The following is an 18,312-nucleotide window of genomic DNA, read 5'->3' on the forward strand; positions in this document are numbered from 1 at the left end:
CCCGGGGTTCTTGCCCGGGCTGGTCGTGCGTGTGCGCGTGCATGGGTGTGCGTGCGCGCGGTGGGGCGGGGCCGGCCTGTCCGCAGCCTCCCGCTGACGGTGGCCGGTCTGAGAGGAGCGGAGATCCGCGGGTCCCAGTGGCGCAGCCCCCGCAGGGAGCGAGTGGGCTGGGGGTCGGGTGCTGAATGCGCTCCCCCCCGCAGGATGGGCGGCATTCCCGCCGTGAACGGCCGCGGCGAGCGTCTGCTGCTGCATATCGGCATCATTGACATTCTGCAGTCCTACAGGTGCGAACCGCCTGCCCCCCACCCTCCCACCCCGCTGCCTTGGCTCCCCGCATCTCCCCCTGCCTGCCCCCACCCGCCTCCCCCTTCCCCCATGCACTCGCTTGCTCCCAGAAGCCATGTGCTCTGCTGTCCAGACTTCCCTTAATCACCATCCGCCCCTGCGAGCCCCCCCCCCACCGAAGGCTCCCAGCTGGCTGCCAGGTCCTAAAGGGAGGCATTTGGTCCCCAGCCCAGTGACACCACCTGCAGGATCTGTGCTAAGAACGTGGTGAGATCTCCTGTCAGCTAGAGGTCGGGGCTGGCATGGGGCCTGGGGGGTCGGGGAGGGTGTCGCCAGCCCATCTTCCATGCAGTCCTGTCTGCTGAGCACCTACTGTGTGCTGTGTGCTGGGGTGAACAGCAAGATGGGGGCGCCCCGTGGCCACGAGGCCCGGCATCCCCGGACAGCTCGTACGATGGGCAGGAAGACACGCTCACGGCCGCAGCCACATGTTGTGTGGTGTCCACGGCGGAGCCCCGGAGCGGACAGCGAGGCCTTACCTGCGGCTCAGAGCCGGGCTGTCGGCAGCCTCATTACCCGTGCTCGTCTCTACGAGGTCTCGGCCGTGAGGGTGGTTTAATTGTTAGTGTTTTGTTAAAGGTTTTATTTATTTATTTGACAGACAGAGATCACAAGTAGGCAGAGAGGCAGACAGAGAGGGGGAAGAAGGCTCCCTGCTGAGCAGAGAGCCTGACGCGGGGGCTCGATCCCAGGACCCTGAGATCATGACCTGAGCCGAAGGCAGAGGCTTTAACCCACTGAGCCCCCCAGGCGCCCCTTACTCGTTAGTGTTTCATTCTGAGAGTAGCGTGTGCCTCCTGCACGGTCCGGACCAGACCGAGGGGGCAGTGTGGGTGCGGCGGTCCCCACTTCCTGTCCACCCCGCACTGGTGACTTCTCCCTGTGTGTCTTCCTTTCCTACGTATGAAACTCGGCTCGTGCCCATCCATCGCTCGTGTTCGCAGCCTGCGTTCCGACCTGGGTAGACCTCTGCCACAGGACGTCCCTCCTGATTTAGAGCAGGATTAAGAAGTTTCTCAAATAGCAAACTAAGGTTTCTGCAGAGGCTCTGAGTGGAGGCAAGGAGGGGAGCTGGCACATGTCAGGCAGCCACAAACCCATCCTGGGGCAGGGTTGTCATGAGAGGGTGTGTGCTGAGGAGAGGACCCTCCCCTGTGGCGGATGAGGGGGTGTCCAGGAAGGCTGCCTGGAGGAGGCACTATTGTCCTCAGCCCAGGTGTGCAGGGACCTCGTTAGAGCCACAGTGCCAGACGATAATTTCAGCTGAGAGGACCAGGGCTCAGCCGAGGCCATGAGGACAGGGGAGGGATGTATTCTGGGAGGCTCTGGTCTCCAGTCCCCCACATGGGGTCAAGCAGTGAAGCCTTTTCACTTCCTCTCCCACAGAAGCAGTGGTAGGAGCTGCCGGCAGGCCAGGATGGGGAACGGAGGGGACAGGAAGAGGGAGGTGGCCTCCGGCTGGTGCCGCAGGCAGCCTCAGTTTCTCTAGACTGGGGCTTCCCACCCGCTCGGTGCTGGGAGCACCCCCTGTCGTGATGACCACAGATGTCCCCAGACACGGCCCAGTGTCTGCCGGAAGTGAGGCACGTGCTCAGCGCTTTCTTCTCTGCAGGTTCATCAAGAAGCTGGAGCACACCTGGAAGGCCCTCGTGCATGATGGGGTGAGTGTCGTTCATGCGTTCCTTAGTCCACAAACACAGCGGTCCCCCGGCGCCGTGACGAGAGACGTGTTCCCTCCTTCCGTTGGGGGCGGCCATGTGAGCCGGCAGTCACGGGCCAAGGGCTCAGGGTCAGGAAGGGAAGACACAGGCAACTGGACCTCCAGTGAGGGCCTCCAGTGAGGGGGTCTGATCTCTACTGGGGAGAGGGACAGAAAGGCTTCTTGGAGGAGAAGAGCTGGAAGCTGAGTTGGAAGGATTCCCCGAAGACAGCCGGACCAGGAGCGTCAGGGGCCAGCTAGACAGAGAACGTTCTGGAAACGTGTTGTGATAGAGAGGAGGTCACCTGGGTCCAATTGCACAACGCTGACCCGTTGCCTCGAGGGCTGAGGACTGCTGCAGCATGTCTCTGCTGCTTGAGAATGAGCTAAAATGCGCCTTTTTCCTGCAACACAGCCAACGCATGGACTTTGGCAGTAGGTTATTTCCAAATATGAAAGACTTTGAGGACCAGCTGCAGGGGAGCAAACAGCCCATTTGGGGGCCCCAGGCACCCCTGGTCCAGCTATGCTGACGAGCTGGCTGGGGCCTTGGATGCATGCCTCTCCTCCCATGGCCACCTGCAGACCAATTCTTACTGAAGTGCTAAGGGCTGTATGTGTTCATGTAGTCTGTAAAAGTCTCCGACACTCCCCTCTGTTTGGGGGCAGGGAGGCTGGGGTCCAGATGGAAGCTTCCAGAAAGTGCACCGAGATGGTCCAGGGGGCAGCCAGTCAGCAGGAAACCCTTTCGTGGCATTAGAAAGCCGCAGCAGAAAGGAGAGTTGCCAAGTCCCCATGAGGCCACATGTAATCCCCAGAGTAAACTTTGGCTCAGCTCTTGGGGGTCCAGACATTAATCAGAGGAACGTCACAGGCGTGAGCCGTCTGGGGCAGGCAGGGTGACCTGTGGGGTAGAGGCCCAGGTCCTTCTGGGCATGGCCCTCAGCCCCCAGCCCAGGTGGCTGGCCCCGATGGCACTCCAGGCAGAGGAGGGGGCGGGAACTCCATCCCGGTCTTGGCTCCCACACCCTTGGCCAGCACCGGGTCCTGCAGTCCTGCCTCACTGTGGTGAGGATGGGAAATGTAGTGTGCGTTCTGGAGGCCGTGTGTCCCTATGGGATCTGTCACATTACAGCAGGCAGAGGACCCAGGCCATGTCTAGGGACATCTGGAGGACTCCTCTGGTTTCCATGTTTTGCTCTTGATTCGCTTACTTCTCTGCGGTTGCTGTTTTAGTCATGTGGTTCGAAGGATTAAAGGATGGATTTATAAGGAGGAAATGTCCCTCCCAGGCCCCTCCCTGCCAGGTTACCCGCCAGCCCCGGGCCGTGGACCCGTCTCTCAGTCCGACTGCCGCTGTGTGGCCTGGGCTGTCTCACGGGACACGGGGAGCACTGGTGGCGTGGGGACACTCAGCCCTTCCTGCCTGCGGGCCCCCTTCTCTCCCCAGGACACCGTCTCTGTCCACCGGCCCAGCTTCTATGCCGAGCGCTTCTTCAAGTTCATGAGCAACACGGTGTTCCGGAAGAATTCCTGTGAGCTTCCCAGGCCCTCTGGCCAGGAGGGCCCCCAGGGGTGCGGAGCGGGGAGGTGGGGCCGCCAAGAGTGTGGTAAACCCAGAGCCCCTCCTCTGGCCATGTGGCCGTCCGTGGGCCTCGGTCGGGCACTTGGTCCAGAGAACAGGGGAGTCAGGACGCCACTGTCCTGGGGCCCAGCATGGGGCCTGGGACCCGCTGTTTGAGCTTGAGTTCTGGCCCCATCGAGTCCTGCCGCTATGACTTCAAGCGGGGGACACCCTGCTCCATGCCTCAGTTGCCCCATCCGTACAGAGGGCAAGATGTGTTTACCCACATGACAGGTGCATTTGGCCTGTGCCGGTCCTCACCGGGACCACCTGTGGCCTTGCGTCCTCAGCAGGGAAACGTGGCCTCGGGGGACACAGGCAGCCGGCCATCAGCTGGACCGGGCACTGTCAAGGAGGGCACCGGACAGAGGCAGCCCGTGCCCCGTGGGTGTCCCCAGAGGGTCCCCTCTCTGTGCTGGGCCTCAAGTGCCAGAGCCGGGTGCACACCCCAGGCCAAGATCTTATATGCTGCCCGAAAGGATCTTTTCTTCCCACGTGTCTGTCTGCCGTCTGCCCTCGGCTCCCTGTGTGCCCAGAAGACAGCGTGCTTGTCAGCCTCAGTCCCTCTGTGTCCCCAGTGTCCAGCCCGGGGCCCAGCATGCCATGGGTGTTCAGGCAGAGTCGTGGCAGTGGTCTCAGCGTGCACCTTACCATCCCGGTGGGTCCACAGAGACAGCAGGGGCGGGCAGGGCCGATGCCTGGCGTGGGACCTGCTCTCCCAGCCTGGGCCAGGCCTGTGTGGGCGGTGACCCTGCCCAGTCACCTGGAGCCAGCTCGTGGAGCCAGCACGGCTCCACGTCCCCCTGTGTCGAGCCAGTAGCTTGAAACCGATGGCAGTGGGGTCACTGGCATCGCGGAAATGGGCAAACCCCGCGGTTCTGTCTGTGTCTCCCGAGAGTGGGCCGTCATCAGCGTTTTACTTTCTCACTTCTTAGATCCTTCCTGGGTGTCATTCTCACTACGGCCGGGGGGGAGGCCAGCCTCCGGGGATGGGACGGCTGCTCACCAGGCGAACTGAGCACCTACTGCGTGCTTGGCGTTGTGCTGGCCAACCCCGGGGGCCGAGCAGGGAGAGAACCTGGTGATGTTCGCTGACGGGCAAGGCCAGGGGCAGAGGGCGTCAGGGGGTCACCCCCCTTGTCTGACCCTGTTGCTGCAGACGAGGTTGCTGGGGCTCAGAGGGGCTGAGCCACATTGCCCAGGCCACTCATCCTGGACGGGAGCCGGGGCCTTGGTGCCGAGCCCGGCATGGCCCCAGGCCTCCGTTTGCGTGTCTGAAAGTGGAGGCCACGGCCGGCGCGGGCTGCCAGAGGGGGCTTCTGGGACCTCCCGAGGCAGAGCTGGGTAGGACGCAGGACAAGGTTTCCTCTGCAAAGGATGTTGCTTCTTGCCCAGGCTTGAGGGCCGGGCTGGAGGCCGGGCAGTGGGAGCTGTGTACGCGGGCAGCAGGCTTTCATGCAAGGGAGGGATGGGGGCTGGTGGGGCCTGGCCACGGGGCTCCCAGGCTGCCCCAAGTACCAGTCCACGTCTCTCCACAGCCCTGAAGTCCTCACCATCCAAGAAGGGCCGTGGTGCCTTGCTGGCCGTCAAGCCCCTGGGGCCCACTGCTGCCTTCTCAGCCAGCCAGATCCCCAGCGAGCGCGAGGACGCGCAGTATGACCTCCGTGGGGCCCGCAGCTACCCCACGCTAGAGGACGAAGGTGACTGGGCTGGCTGGGGAGAGGGTTCTCTGGGGACAGGAGAGAGAAGGGGTCTGCTGGGGAAAGGTGCTGTCCCTGCGGGGCTGAGAGGGGAGGGCCTTCAGGAAGCAACCCGAAGGGTTCTAGAAGCTGGTGGCTTGGATGGCAGGGTCCTGGGTCCCAGTCACCTCCCTACCCCAGTCCCAGCCCAAGGTCTGTAGTCATCCAGGGAGTGGGCATGGGGAGTGGCTAGGATGGCCACAGGGAGAGCTGAACAAAAGATGCCACCTGAGGAGGTGACCCAGCCCATTGCCAGGTGTCCTGAGACCTAGAGGGAGGAAGCATTTGATGGGGTTGGGTGTGATGGTTTGAAAGATCCCTCCCAGTTCCCCGAATTAAAGAGTCAAAGACTCCTGGCAGGGAGGGGCTGGGGGGAATAGCATCAAGGAAGGGAGAGACTGCACATGCAGAGGCCCTGGGACCGCAAGGGACCTGGTGTGTTGGAGGGACAGCAGGCGGCCTGTGGTTGGAGCAAAGTCAGGGAGGGTGAGGAAAGAGGAAGCGGCTGTTCCTGCAGGACCTCTGGGCTTGAGCAGGGTTTGAACTGCGGTTTGAGAGCAGCGGGTTATGGGAAGCCTCTGTGCCAAGGGTAACTTCGAAGGTATTTGCCCTCTTAAAGCAGTGGAGCAGAACAGAGTGTTGGGTGGCAGGTAGGGCGGGGACCTGGGTGGCTACAGGCGAGGCAGGCTGCAGGTGGAGGCAGAGAGAGGTGTGGCAGGGCTGCCCCAGTGCCCACAGCCCCCGCGCCCCCCGCAGGCCGGCCCGACCTCCTGCCCTGCACGCCGCCATCTTTTGAGGAGGCCACCACCGCCTCCATCGCTACAACCCTGTCCTCCACGTCGCTCTCCATCCCGGAGCGGTCTCCCTCGGAGACATCGGAGCAGCCGCGGTACCGGTGAGGGTGTGGAGGGTCAGCGTCCCTGCGGCGGGGGAGGGACGGGGCAGGAGGCCAAGCCCCCTGATGCAGCTGCTCTGGTCTCGCTCTCCGCAGGCGGCGCACGCAGTCTTCGGGACAGGATGGCCGGTGAGCTGAGACCCCCAGCTTCCCCCCCCCACCGCCCCCCGCAGCCCCAGGACTTGCCCACCCAGAGCCCCGCCTCTCTGACCACTTTCCCGGGCACGGATTTAAGTTAGGCTCTTGAACTGCACAGAATCCTGAGTCACTGGAGTCTTCTCCAAAGTCCACACCCCCGGTGTGTGGGGTATGGGGCAGGCAGAAGACCTGTGCACCTGCTTGTTGATCCTTTTTAATTTTTATGTTTTTAACTAAATTCTTTTTTAAAAATTTTTTAAAGTTTTTAAAATTTATTTTACAGAGAGATTACAAGTAGGCAGAAAGAGGGGGGGAAGCAGGCTCCCCGCTGAGCAGAGAGCCTGATGCGGGGCTCGATCCCAGGACCCTGAGATCATGACCTGAGCTGAAGGCAGAAGCTTTAACCCACTGAGCCACCCAGGCACCCCTGATCCTTTTTTATTAAATATTTTTATTCTAACTGGTACACAGAATATAGCAAAACATCTTCCCTTGCCCCATGCCCATTCCCGTCCCTGGGAGCAACCCCTGGACGGGTTTTTTGTCTTTCTAGAAATACTTTATGAATATATGTGAGAAAACCAACCTACGGGTCTCTTTCTACCTTTCGTCTTGCCACCAGCTTAGCTCGGTACCCCTTGCTTTGGGCACAGAGCAGATGGAGGTCATCCGTGAGCAGGAAGCTCCTGGGGCTCCGTTCCCACAGACTGCCCTCGGGCGCATTTCCATTGTTGCCAATACAACCAACAGTGGTTGCTTCCCTTAGTGTTGGGGCCATTATTCCTGCCATTTGGGAAAAAAAAAATTTATGCATAAAGTACATTTGGCAGAATGCGCTTCCCTCCGTCTTGCTGCCTGCTCCCACCCCAGCGACCTTTCTGCTGCTGGGGGCTGTCACTGGGAGACAGTCTGCCAGACTGCCAGAATGTTCTGACCCACCTACGCCAGGGGCCCGAACATTTGAAAGCCCTGGAACCAGCCCACCCCAGGCCAGGCCCCAGGCCTGTGCCCAGCTACCCCCAGGAGAGTGGGCAGGATCCAGGCCAGCAGTCACTCCCCTGCACCTGCTGGTACCAGTCATAGAATGGCCCCAGGTGGAGAAGCAGTCCCTACCCCTGTGCAGGCCCCAGGTGGGCAGGACAGCCTGAGGGACCAGGGGTGAGCTGGGCCAGCTCAGAGCACGGGTCAGATGCACCCAGAGAGCACCCCATGGAGGCTCCCACTAGGGCTGGAGACCGGCACTGGCCTGGAGCTTCGCTAGCAGCCCTGGGGGACAGAGTTAGGAGAGAGAGTGAAGTGTGGCCTCCCACTGCCTCCAGGCCCCAGGAGGAGACCCACGTGGAGGAGGACCTGCAGCAGATCACGGTGCAGGTGGAGCCCGCGTGCAGCGTTGAGATCGTGGTCCCCAAGGAGGAGGACGCGGGGTGAGTTCCCCATTGCGGGACACGGCCAACGGGCGTCTGCTCTGGTTCCATTGGCTGAGTGCAGTCACGTGGCCACCCGGCAGCAAGGCAGGCTGGGGAATGTAGTCCAGGTTCTGGGCGGGGGTAGGGGGAGAGACTGGGAAGGGAGCCTCCCCCTGGAAAGTGGGGGATGCAGGGCGTGGGAACCCGGCAGTCTGCGCAGGGGCCTGGGGGGGGCTGGGACGGCTGCCTCATCCTGGCCTCAGGTCTCCAGCAGAGCTGCGAGCCATGCGTGCGTCCAGGGGCTCTCACGTACCACCCACTCGGTCCTGACCCCGGGCTTGCGGGAGGCGGCCTCTGGGTCGTCGGGGGCCACCTCTGGACGCAACCCGGTTTGCCGACTGTGTCTTGTTCTGTGTCCTGGTTCGCTGCCGCTCTTCTCAGTGCCTGCCTTCTGGCTCCTGGCTGGTCCCCGCGCGCGGCCTCCGCGGTTCGCGTTCCTTTCTTGTCCCGCGAGCAGCCGCCCTGGGCCCGGCGGTCTTGGGTGCTCCTCCCGTGGGGATCCGCGGCGTCCGTGGGAGGCGGCGCTTTTATCCTGTGGGTGGCTGGGGCCACTGCGCTCGTCGCACTGGGTCTCCTGGGGAGGGGCCAGGGTCGCGCCCCCCCCCCCAGCGCCCAGGCCCCCACAGAGCCCCATGGAGGCCACGGCCCTGGGCACGGGCAGAGACCCTGCTCTAGGGTTTGTCTACGCGCGTCTGAGCTTCCAGCGGTTCGGAGCCTGGCTCCCTGCTAGGAGTCTGTATTCAGTTTTAAGTTGAAGAAAGCAGCCGCTCAAAATGGATGTATATATGAAAACCAGATCAAAGCCTCCGCGGTCAAACATAAATTCATTTTTTTAAGATTTTATTTATTTGAAAGAGAGAGAGAGAACAAGCAGGGGGAGCGGCAGAGGGAGAGGGAGAGGCAGACTCCCCGCTGAGCAGGGAGCCCCAAGTGGGGTTGGATCCACCCGAGCCAAAGCAGACACTTAACTGAGCCCCCCGGGCACCCCAGAATTCCTGTTTTAAGGTCATCGGGCGTGTGGGGGAACCGTGTGTTCCCTGCGGGGGGCCGGAGGGGAGCTGGCTGGGTCTGATGTACTGACGGGCGGCACCCTACTGCGTCTCACCCTTGTCTGGGGTCCCATTCGGGCGGGTGGTTCAGTGTTTGCGCTATGACCAAGTTTCTCTTGCTTCCCTTGGGATTTCTGCTTTACGGGTCTTTAAAATTTCTCTTCGTTCTCAAGACACCTTCCTTAGTGGTCACCACGTGCCCAGCCTGCACCTTGCCGGCAGGGGTAACATCCCAGATAGGTGGGTGTCCCTGCGCACACAGTGGGCTCTGCCACCCGCCTTGTTTTCCCTGTTACTGGGATCCTTGCGGTGTGACTCATTTGGGGGGGCCCCCAAACCAGCCCCCTTCCCTGCGGCTGGAGAGCCACCTTTCTGTGGTTCTAGGTGCCCCCCCCTCCCCGGAGCTGGGCATTTTGCTCGTGAGATGGAAACTGCACCCCAGAACCCAGCCACCTGCTGAGGCCTCGGCCTCGCCTCACCTTCCATCTGGAACCTGTTTCCCCGTCTGCAGCTCAGGACAGCGGCAGCCCCCGGCCCAGGGGACGGTCGCGGGGGAAATTCATGCTGAGCTCTTGAAAGGGCCTGGCATTAGTAAGTGCTCAGTGAAGGTTACAGAGGTTCTGGGCATGGGGGCCAGGGGTCCCTGCTTCGCAGATGAGGATACTGAGGCTGAGCAATGGGAAAGGACCTTCCAGGTCACCCAGGGGGTGAGTGGTGAGGCGGGCACCCACCCAGCGGGGCGTGCCCTCACGCAGGAGTGGGGAGAGGCTCGCACCTGAGCCGGGGGGGCAGAAACTCCCTCCCCTTTGCTGGGGAGGTATTGGGTGGGGGGGAGGTTTGTTTTATTTGGCTTCTCTGTGATGACCTCCCGATGAGAGAGGAGGAGAGGGGCTGGGGCCCCTGATGCTCTTCAGAGCCCCACCCCAGGACTCCTGTGTCCGCGCGTGTCCCCAGGGTGGAGGCTTCCCCAGCCGCTGCCGCTGCGGAAGCAGAAACCACCAGCCAGGCCTCGGAGCCCGCCAGCCAGGCCTCGGACGAGGAGGACGCACCCGCCACAGACATCTACTTCGTAAGTTCCCCACGGCTCCTTCCGTCGCCCGGCCCTCAGCCGGACACCCACTCGCGCGCACACACGCGCACACACACGTGCACACTCACAAGGTACTCTTGTGGACACAGGGCTCTCACTGGTCAACTCATCCACACACTCTTGCACACCCAGTGTGCCCCTGCACGCATTCACACACGCGTACACGGGGTGGGAGCGCCCTGCCCCTTGCCATCCAGGCCGGGCCACTCCGAGGCCAGGGAACTGCCCCGCCCCTCCTCCCCAGGACTCATGACCACCGCCAGGCCACCAGTCAAGGGCCTGGCTCGAGCCGTGCCACCACGTCCCCTTAGGAAACCTCGGGAGTCCTCAAGCTCTGAGCTCCCCGGGATCCCCTCGGTCCTGGGAAGACCCGGGGTCGGCCACCAAGGGCCGCAGACTGTGTGGCTCTTCTTCCCCCCGGGGGCGGGGGCAGCTGGGTGGGGTCTGTTCTCTAGGAGGCGAGGGGACTGTGCGCTTGGCGCTGCCGTCCTCACTGGGCAAGGACTCATGGCTGCTCCGGGAATGGGTGGGGGTCTGTCGCAGCTGGAAGGGGCCCTGCCCCCAGGGACCCAGGACCTCTCTTCCAGGGCAGGGGTCACCTCCCCCACCTTGCATCTCCTGCAGGCAGCCGGGGTAGCTGGGCCGGGAGCTTGGTGTGGGGGTGCAGGGGGGCCAGGGAGCCTGCAGGGTCCATCCGGTGACCCCACCACCACCGCCGGACAGTGGGTCCTGCGGCTGCCTTCCTCGGATGGCCCTGCTCCGGGGTCACATGGCCTTATCCGATGAAGGGGACTGCCTGTCCTCCTCCCCGGCCTTCACTCTTGTTTCTGCCCCCGTGGCCGGGTTGCGGGGGGCCCGATAAGGCTATAAGGCCACTGCTGCCTTACAGGTACCAGCACCCTGCTCTCTGTCTTGGGGCCTCTGTCTGGCCTGGAAGTCACAGGTGCACACACCATGTGTCCCCACACCCGCCGTCAGCTCCCCGTCCCTGGGGGCTTGGTTAGTGTCCCATCCTGTGGATCACTGTGTGAGAGGCCCCAGGGGGCCATGTCCTACGTGTGCGTCTGGGTCCTGACTCTGGAGTGGGCGGCCAGGCCCTGCGGGCAGCAGAGAAGCTAACGGGCCGCGGTGGGATCCCGCCACCCCAAAACTCACCTCCCGCTTGGCCATCTGCTTACCTGCCCCTGCCCAGCGCCCTCCCCACCTAACCACCCGCTGGATTCCTGTTGCCTCATCCTGTCCTCTGTTTGCTTCCTCCCCCGCCCGCCCGGCCCGCCCAGTTCACCGATGGGAGGTACTGGATTTACTCTCCCCGGCATCGCCGACTGCGGGCCGTGACGCTGAGCTCCTCAGGGACTGTAAGTGACCACAGCAGGCGTCCAGGGAGCCCAGCCCCCGTTCCACCACCCGGGGCAGCAGGGAGCTGCAGGTTCTGGCTGTCCCTCGTCCTCTGAGAAGGGACTTGGGGAAAGAATCATCAGGACCGAGGCTGGTCACGTGTCCCCCAGTGATGTCACTCGTCACTTAGGTCCCCCTGAGGTGGGCATTGCTAGGCCTGCAGGCTTACAGCCGGGGCTAAGGGGACCTGGCCGTGGTGGTGGGGTCTGCATCTGACCGCAGCCCCAGCCTGAGTCAGGGACAAGTTGGTGGACACTTGTCCTGTGTTCAGACCTGACTCCCGATGGCTCCCGAAGGGGCTTCTGCCCTTGGGTCAGCAAAGCCTAGCTCTTAACTGCAGGAGAGAGGAGATGTATTTCCATACCCACTTCACAGTGGGGAAACCACGATCTCAGCTTCCCAGGAAGCCCACAAGAGGGCACGGTTTAGAGAAAACATGGGTCTGAATTCCCAAGCTGCCCCTGTGTCTCGCAGACACCCATCTGCCCGTTGTGTTTGGGACTCTGTGTGGAGATCCTGTAGCAGTGGTGTTATCAGAACCCGTTATTGTCCTCATGAGCAATAAATGAGGGGCCCAGAGAGGCCAGGTAAGCTGCCCAGAGCCACACAGTGCTCAAGCAGGCAGAACAGGTTGAACAGAACAGGCCTGGAGCAGGAGTTTCTCTTCTCAAGGTGAGGGACCTTGGAGGCTCACACCCCAACCCCAGATGCCTCTGAGGGTCACTGGGTGTCCAGCTCTGCCAAACAAACCCAAGAAGTGGAAGCCACTTTCCCAGACGTTCCCACCGTGCTGTGTCCCACTGAGACAGGGACGCCACTCCCCTAAGATGATCCAAGAGCTGGGGACACACAGCAGGTCCTGAGGGCCCCTCCCGGGGGGAGCGGCTTATAAAGGTGGCCAGAGAGGGGTTGCTCCCGCCCCCGGGTGTGGGGAGGTGGGAGAAGGAAGGGCGGGCTCTGTCGAGGGCACACAGGAGCAGGGGAGCAGCAAGTGTGCAGGCTGGGTGAGTGCAAGCGGCCTGAGGGCCTGCAGTACTGGGGACATGTGTCTGTGGGTCAGCACGGGATTCTGGGTCCTGCTGCCCGCGATCCCTCCGTCTGTTGGGCTGGCTCTTGCAGAATTCAGCTGGAGACTCTGTTGTCCTAGTTCTGGCCCCAGAAGGGCAGCTACCAGGCTCTACACACGTGCTGTGGCTGCCCCATGCAGGACACTGGGTGTGGGCGGCCCCAGGCAGGCCCCATCCCTGGACTTCCAGGCAGGCTCTGGTTTTTGTGTGCTGTGACCCCTGTGCTGTGAGCAGGGCCCCTGTGCCTTGGTACCGGTCAGTCCGTGGTTGGACGGCCTTCGGGATGTGTGTGGCCCTGGGCCAGGTGCTGAGGCGAGAGTGAGCTGCCCACGACGCCCAGTGGGTCAGGTGCCTTGTGCGGGTGCCGGCAGTCTGGCCCGGGAGGGGGGGTTCTGCAGGGAGAGCTGTAGGAGGGGAAGGGAGGAGCGGGCACAGAGGTGATGAGAGCCGGTGGGGGCCCCAGGGGACAGCCAGGGCAGGGGTCCTGCGTTCACCGGGAGAGCACGGAGGCCGCCTACTGGTGCTAGTCCTTCATGAGGCTTGGATGAAGCCACCCGTGGAAAGGCGAGGCTGGGCATCGCCATCCCACGGAGGAGGGGCAGATCTGGGGGCTCATTAAGTGTGGCCTCCGTGGCTCTAGCCAGGGTGAGTGCCTCCTCAGGCTGCGTACTCCAAACAGAGGCCGGGCAAGGGGGGTAGGTGCACAGGCGGTGAAGACGGGTGGGGGTGGGGGCGGTGATGGGGATCCCGGGGAAAGAGGAAGAATGAGAAGAACGGGGCTGTGGGGGTTCTTGCGGTGAGAACCCCAGGAGGGACAGGTGCTGGAGGAACGTGCGCTCCCTGCCCGCGAGTCTGACCCCAAATGGGGCCCATTTCCCTGATGCAGCTGGAGGAAGAGCAGCCCACCCTCTGGCCGGGCCTCTGTTACTTGCTGTCTGGGTGGCCGCGGCCTCAGTGTAGCCCAGCGGATCTGTGCGCTTGGGCACTAGGAGATGGGCCCCACCCTGCGCCCCCGACTGCCCTCATCACCCAGGCCCCCCAGGGGAGGGTCCTGCGTGCCCTGCTCCGGCCCGCGGCCCCGGTGGCCATCGTGGCCACGCAGCAGGCGGGATCCGAGGCCGCGGTGCCGAGGGCCGAGCAGGAGGGGAGGGGACAGCAAGCGACCCCGCCCCCGCCCGCCCCGCTGCGCCGGGCCCCGCCTGCGCTCCGCGCACCGCTTCCTGCCGCCCACCCCGCGCGCTGCCGCCGCTCCGCCCCGCCGGCCCCAGAGCGGTCCGGGTTGGGGGCGGGCCCGTCCGGGGAGGGCCGCGCGGGGGCCGAGCCGCCTCCTCGCCGTGCGCGTGGGGGTCCGCCTCCTTTATTTCTGTTTCTTCCTTCCTCCCTCTCGCCTGTCTCGCGCCTCCTCGCACCCCTGCTCTTCTGCGCGCTTCCTGCACGCGCGCCCGCCCGCCCAGCCCACCGATGAGAGGAGCTGGGTGTACTCCCCGCTTCACTATAGCGCGCACGCCCGCCCAGCCTCCGACGGCCAGAGCGACACCGTAAGTGCGCCCGCGGCTCGCCGCGCCCGGGCCGGGGTCTCGGGCCGCCCGCGCGGCCGCACCTGCCCCGGGACCGCCGGGGAGACGGAGGCCGGGGGCGCGCGGGCGGGGGCGGGGCGGCGGCGGCGGGGCCGGGGCCCTCCCGGGAGGCCGCGCAGGTTGGGGTGCCGCCAGGCCGCCCCCCGCGTGCTCACCAGCCCCCCCCCCGCCCACTTTGCCTTCCGCAGTAATGTCTATGCAGTCACCGACCCGGAGCCGAGCGCCCGCCGCCGCCGCCGCCGCCCTGGCTGCTTCCCGGAGGCGCTGCCCGCCCGCAGGACCTGGCTTCACCGCCGGCCGCCGCTCCCGTCGACTACCTATGCCTGTGAGACTGTGAACCTCCCTGAGTGTCCGATCACGTATTTATTTTGGGTCCTTACTCTTTGCACAAAGACGGCAGCACAGGTGTGCTTTTTTACAAAAAGATTTTAAAAAACAAAACAAAAAAATGGATGTGTCCGGAAGAACGAAGCGAGTCCACTCTGCCGCACGTCGGGCTTGTTGCTGTGTTTGCGTTTGTCTCCCTGAGGGGACAGGGCCTGCCGGCTCTGGGGACCTGTGCCCCACGGCCTGCTCACCCCGGCTGAAATCCACACTCCGAGGTTGCCTCTCTCCTCTTGGATGGGCTGCCGCCCAGGAGGGAAGGGCCCCCGTGCCCACAGGCACTCCGGGCTCAGGTGTTCCGGGCCAGGCACTGGACGCATGTCCTTGGACGTGGCCAGCCAGTGGTCTGGGGGTGGCCCTCCACCCTGCCGGTGCCCGTGATCTCTCTGCATCTGCTTCCCACCACCTCACCTGCCAGGGGACTTGAGAGGCAGGAAAGGCCAGGAGGCCACCCCTCTCGATGGAGCTCAGGACTGTGGGCCTCTCTGCCCTCCCCACGCCCCCACTTGGTGTCTCGAAGAGAGGGCCCAGGCAGAGGGAGGAGCGCTGGGCCCTCGGGCCAGGGGTGCTTCCGGAGAGCCGGGGCGCTCCGGTAGTCAGGCTGCTCAGATGTCCAGTAAGCGATCCCCCCTCAGGACTGGGATGGGCTTTCTCTGTTTGTTTTACTTGTTTAAGGTGGTGACATGTAAGCAAGTTACAGGAGAGGTGACAAAATTCTTCGTGGAAAAGAAAAATGTTTTTGGTTTGTCATCTTCGACAGGAAGCAACCTCCCCTGGGCTCAGAGACCCTACTCAGTCCAGAGGGGACTATGGGAACTGACAGCCTGGCCGAGCCGGGGTGTGTGTCCTGCCCCCACAGAAATGCCCTCCCACCCCTGGAGAGGTGGCATAGCGGGGATGGTTCCCTCTGCCCGCTCTGCCCTCCTCCCCACTCCCATTGGCCTGCTTGCATGGGAGGAGGGGGAGCTGGCTCAGAGCAGAAGCTGCAGCCGGAAGAATTTCTTCCAGCCCCTGCCTTCCTGGTGGAGAACCCACGGATCAGGAGTTTGATTTTCCGAGTCCCTCTTCTGGGTCCCTCGCCTGCTCTCACCTCCTCCCGGCCCCCCGCACAGCTCATTTTGTGTGCCTGGAGGGAGCCTGTGGGGCTCGCTGCTGTCTGTCCAGGCTGGCCAGGGACGTGCCACGTGGGGCCCGGGGAAGGCAGCCGTGAGAGGAGCCATCGGAACAAGGCTGTGGATGTCCCAAATCAGAAGCAAAATGACATCTCCATCTTGTCGAAAGGGGCTTCGACCAGATGGTAGGAAGCGTCCTCACCCGATTTCAGACGGCTGTCTGTCTGCATGCCCTGAGTCGCCAGTCCGTCCCACCCCTTCCCGCCGAGGAGGTGGCCGCTGAGCAGGCGGAGGTCCAGAGGTGCGTCTCAGGCCTTGATGACTGACAGGGACAACTGTGTCACCCAAAAGCTGGCACTGGAGTCCCCGCTCAGGCCCCCAAGGCCAGATAGTCAGGCACGTTGCGAGTTCTGTCGGAGATGACCGGAGGCGTGCACACATTCCTGGCACAGTGAGCCCGTGCCTGGCGCACCTGCAGCCACTCAGAGCTTGAGGAGCAAGGACGGGAGCTCTGCTGGCTCCCTCGGGCTCTCCGGAGCGAATCACGGAACAGAGGCATCGCTGGGATGCTGACTTGCCAGAGAAGTCTGCAAGCCTCCCGGATATCATGACGTTTCTATTTTTGTGCTAGTTGCTGAGACCCCTTGGGGGACCCGTTTTGTGTGGGTGGCATTCTTGGTCCCTTTTCAGAGAACTGTCACATGGATGCCAACGTGGTCTGCAGACTGTGCCGATGGGAGTTGTTGGTTTATTATTTGGGGGGGTCAGGGGTCAGAAGACAAGACTTTATTTATAATGTGTAGCAAATCCATGGCCTTTCCCAGGCTCCCCCCCTCCATCCCCCCACCAAGGAAGGCTCTGGACCCACTCAGCTGTCGCCCACCCCCAGCATAGAAATCTAAATTCCTTCGTGGCGACACCTTGTCTCCCTCCTGGTGCGTCTCAGATGGCATCTCGGAGACCCTAGGATTGCTGAGCTGTGAAAACGAAAGTTCCGAGACTGACAAGCTGCAGCTTCCCGGGAGCCCCCACCAGCCTCCATTGTCCACCTGCCCTCGCCCCTCCCTCCACCACTCGGCTCAGTGCAATAGTCCCCTTCCAGTGGGGTCCCTTGCCATGGTACTGTCGCTGCAGCCCCTCAGTCCGCACCCTGGGCCAGCGCCCTCCACCGCCTTTTCTCTGGTGGCTCAGTTGCATCGCCTGCCCCCCCCGCCCCCCCCCATGTCGTTTTTATGGTCGAACTGATTTCCAAACAACAAAACTGCAAACCTTGTGTGTCTTAATTCTCTCCGGGGGTTCCGTGTGCTCAGCCTCCGTGGTCTGGTGTGTGACAATCTGGAGCGCGGCCTCATCGGGCACAGAATGCCGTCTCTCAAACCCAGAGCTGTGGGCACCTCTGTAACCGTGCACCCCGCTGGCCCCAGTAACATATGCAGCCTCGGGCCCCTTCCCCCTCCCCACTGCCCTTCTCCTTTTTACGTTGAAGAGTTCTCTCTAATAAAATCGGGTAATAAGCATCAACCTTCTTTCTCTTTGCCTCTGTGCGTTCCGGGGGTCTGCTTGGGAATTTAAGGACTGAATGAGGGCAGAAAGAAACCTTGGTCAGATTTAAAATAACAACAGTGGAACCCAATGCCTTGATAGCTGTGGCTACCTCCAGGTTCCAGTTGAGTTCAGAAAACGTTGAATGATCTCTGACATCAGTGCAGCCCGGCTCGAAAGAACACTGCCCAGACTTTGTATTGGTTTTGCCAGAGTTGCTCAAAGTGAGTAAAGTGTGGACCCCTTTTAAGGGGCAAACGCTTCTCCGGGATTTCCGACTGGAGAAACGCTGCTTTGACAGTGACGTCCCATCCTGAAGCTGGCCCCTGGAAACGCGGTTTTGTCGTGATGCGGAACAGCACAGCCCCTTTACAGGCCGGCCATGCAGAGATGATCTGGAGTGTGCTTACCGTCCCACGCTCACCTGCCCGTGCTCTCATCCGTACGTTTGGGTCTTGAAAACCACAGGGCCCACCCCACCTGTCTGTTTATCCACATCCCATGACAAGCTGGCTTGTTATGAACGGCTGCAGAGAAGGTCCTCAGAGATCCGTCCGTGCCACTGGGGCCTCCGCACCAAGCAGCGGGCGCACCTAACCTTCAGGGTGAGGTCGTGAAGTGTATGCTCAAACACTTGAAGAGCTTGAACTGGAACATGAAGTACCATCCTCTGGGGTGGGCTGGGGGAGCTTTGAACAGCGACTCTGGGATCTTCCAGCTCTACCCGCTGTGGTCCTTCCTGGCCACCAGCCCAGCAGGGACTCCACATAACTACCAGCACCCCCCCTTCCTGCTTAAAAACCCTCCCGTGACTCCCCAGCACCCGCAGAACAGAGCTGAACCACCCAGTTCAGATCCCAGTTCCATGTTGCCTCAGTGGGGCTGGGGGGAGGGGACTGTTTATTAAAGTGACTTTCCATCTCTGGGTCTCAGTTTCCCCATCTTTGCGGGCGATGTAGCATGGTGGTGACTCTGAAAGGCTGTCCAGCCTCAAGGCTATTCAGTCTCCCACCTGGCTTCCGAGCGCCGCCTTTTTGAGCGGCCTGGACTCGAACCCACGATCTCAAAGTTTCACCGCCTTCCTGCACCGGCCCAGAGACCTCCGCCGCGCTGGTCGCCTCTCGTTAGCCCCGCCCCAAGGCCCCGCCTCCTCCTGATCCCGCCTTGTGGGCCCCGCCCACGCC

General features: G+C 62.7%; 1 protein-coding gene across 4 annotated transcripts in view; it reads left to right on the forward strand.

The window, feature by feature from the left end:
* PIP5K1C (phosphatidylinositol-4-phosphate 5-kinase type 1 gamma) overlaps positions 1-17,107 on the forward strand; it is a 49,251-nt gene extending 32,144 nt beyond the window's left edge. The window contains exons 9-19 of one of the 4 annotated variants that reach the window (XM_044254565.1): positions 204-287; positions 1,961-2,009; positions 3,498-3,582; positions 5,210-5,371; positions 6,167-6,305; positions 6,402-6,434; positions 7,763-7,867; positions 9,913-10,027; positions 11,329-11,406; positions 13,968-14,051; positions 14,279-17,107. In XM_044254565.1, the coding sequence (XP_044110500.1) occupies positions 204-287; positions 1,961-2,009; positions 3,498-3,582; positions 5,210-5,371; positions 6,167-6,305; positions 6,402-6,434; positions 7,763-7,867; positions 9,913-10,027; positions 11,329-11,406; positions 13,968-14,051; positions 14,279-14,281 (937 nt within the window). In that variant the 3' untranslated portion in view covers positions 14,282-17,107. Of the gene's footprint in view, positions 1-203; positions 288-1,960; positions 2,010-3,497; positions 3,583-5,209; positions 5,372-6,166; positions 6,306-6,401; positions 6,435-7,762; positions 7,868-9,912; positions 10,028-11,328; positions 13,616-13,967; positions 14,052-14,278 lie in introns of those variants that run through there. The other 3 variants (XM_044254566.1, XM_044254567.1, XM_044254564.1) reach the window with 3 other exon arrangements.
* The last annotated feature ends 1,205 nt before the right edge of the window (positions 17,108-18,312 follow it).

The sequence above is a fragment of the Neovison vison genome, chromosome 6 (assembly GCF_020171115.1).
Source record: "Neovison vison isolate M4711 chromosome 6, ASM_NN_V1, whole genome shotgun sequence".
Taxonomy (NCBI): Eukaryota; Metazoa; Chordata; class Mammalia; order Carnivora; family Mustelidae; genus Neogale; species Neogale vison.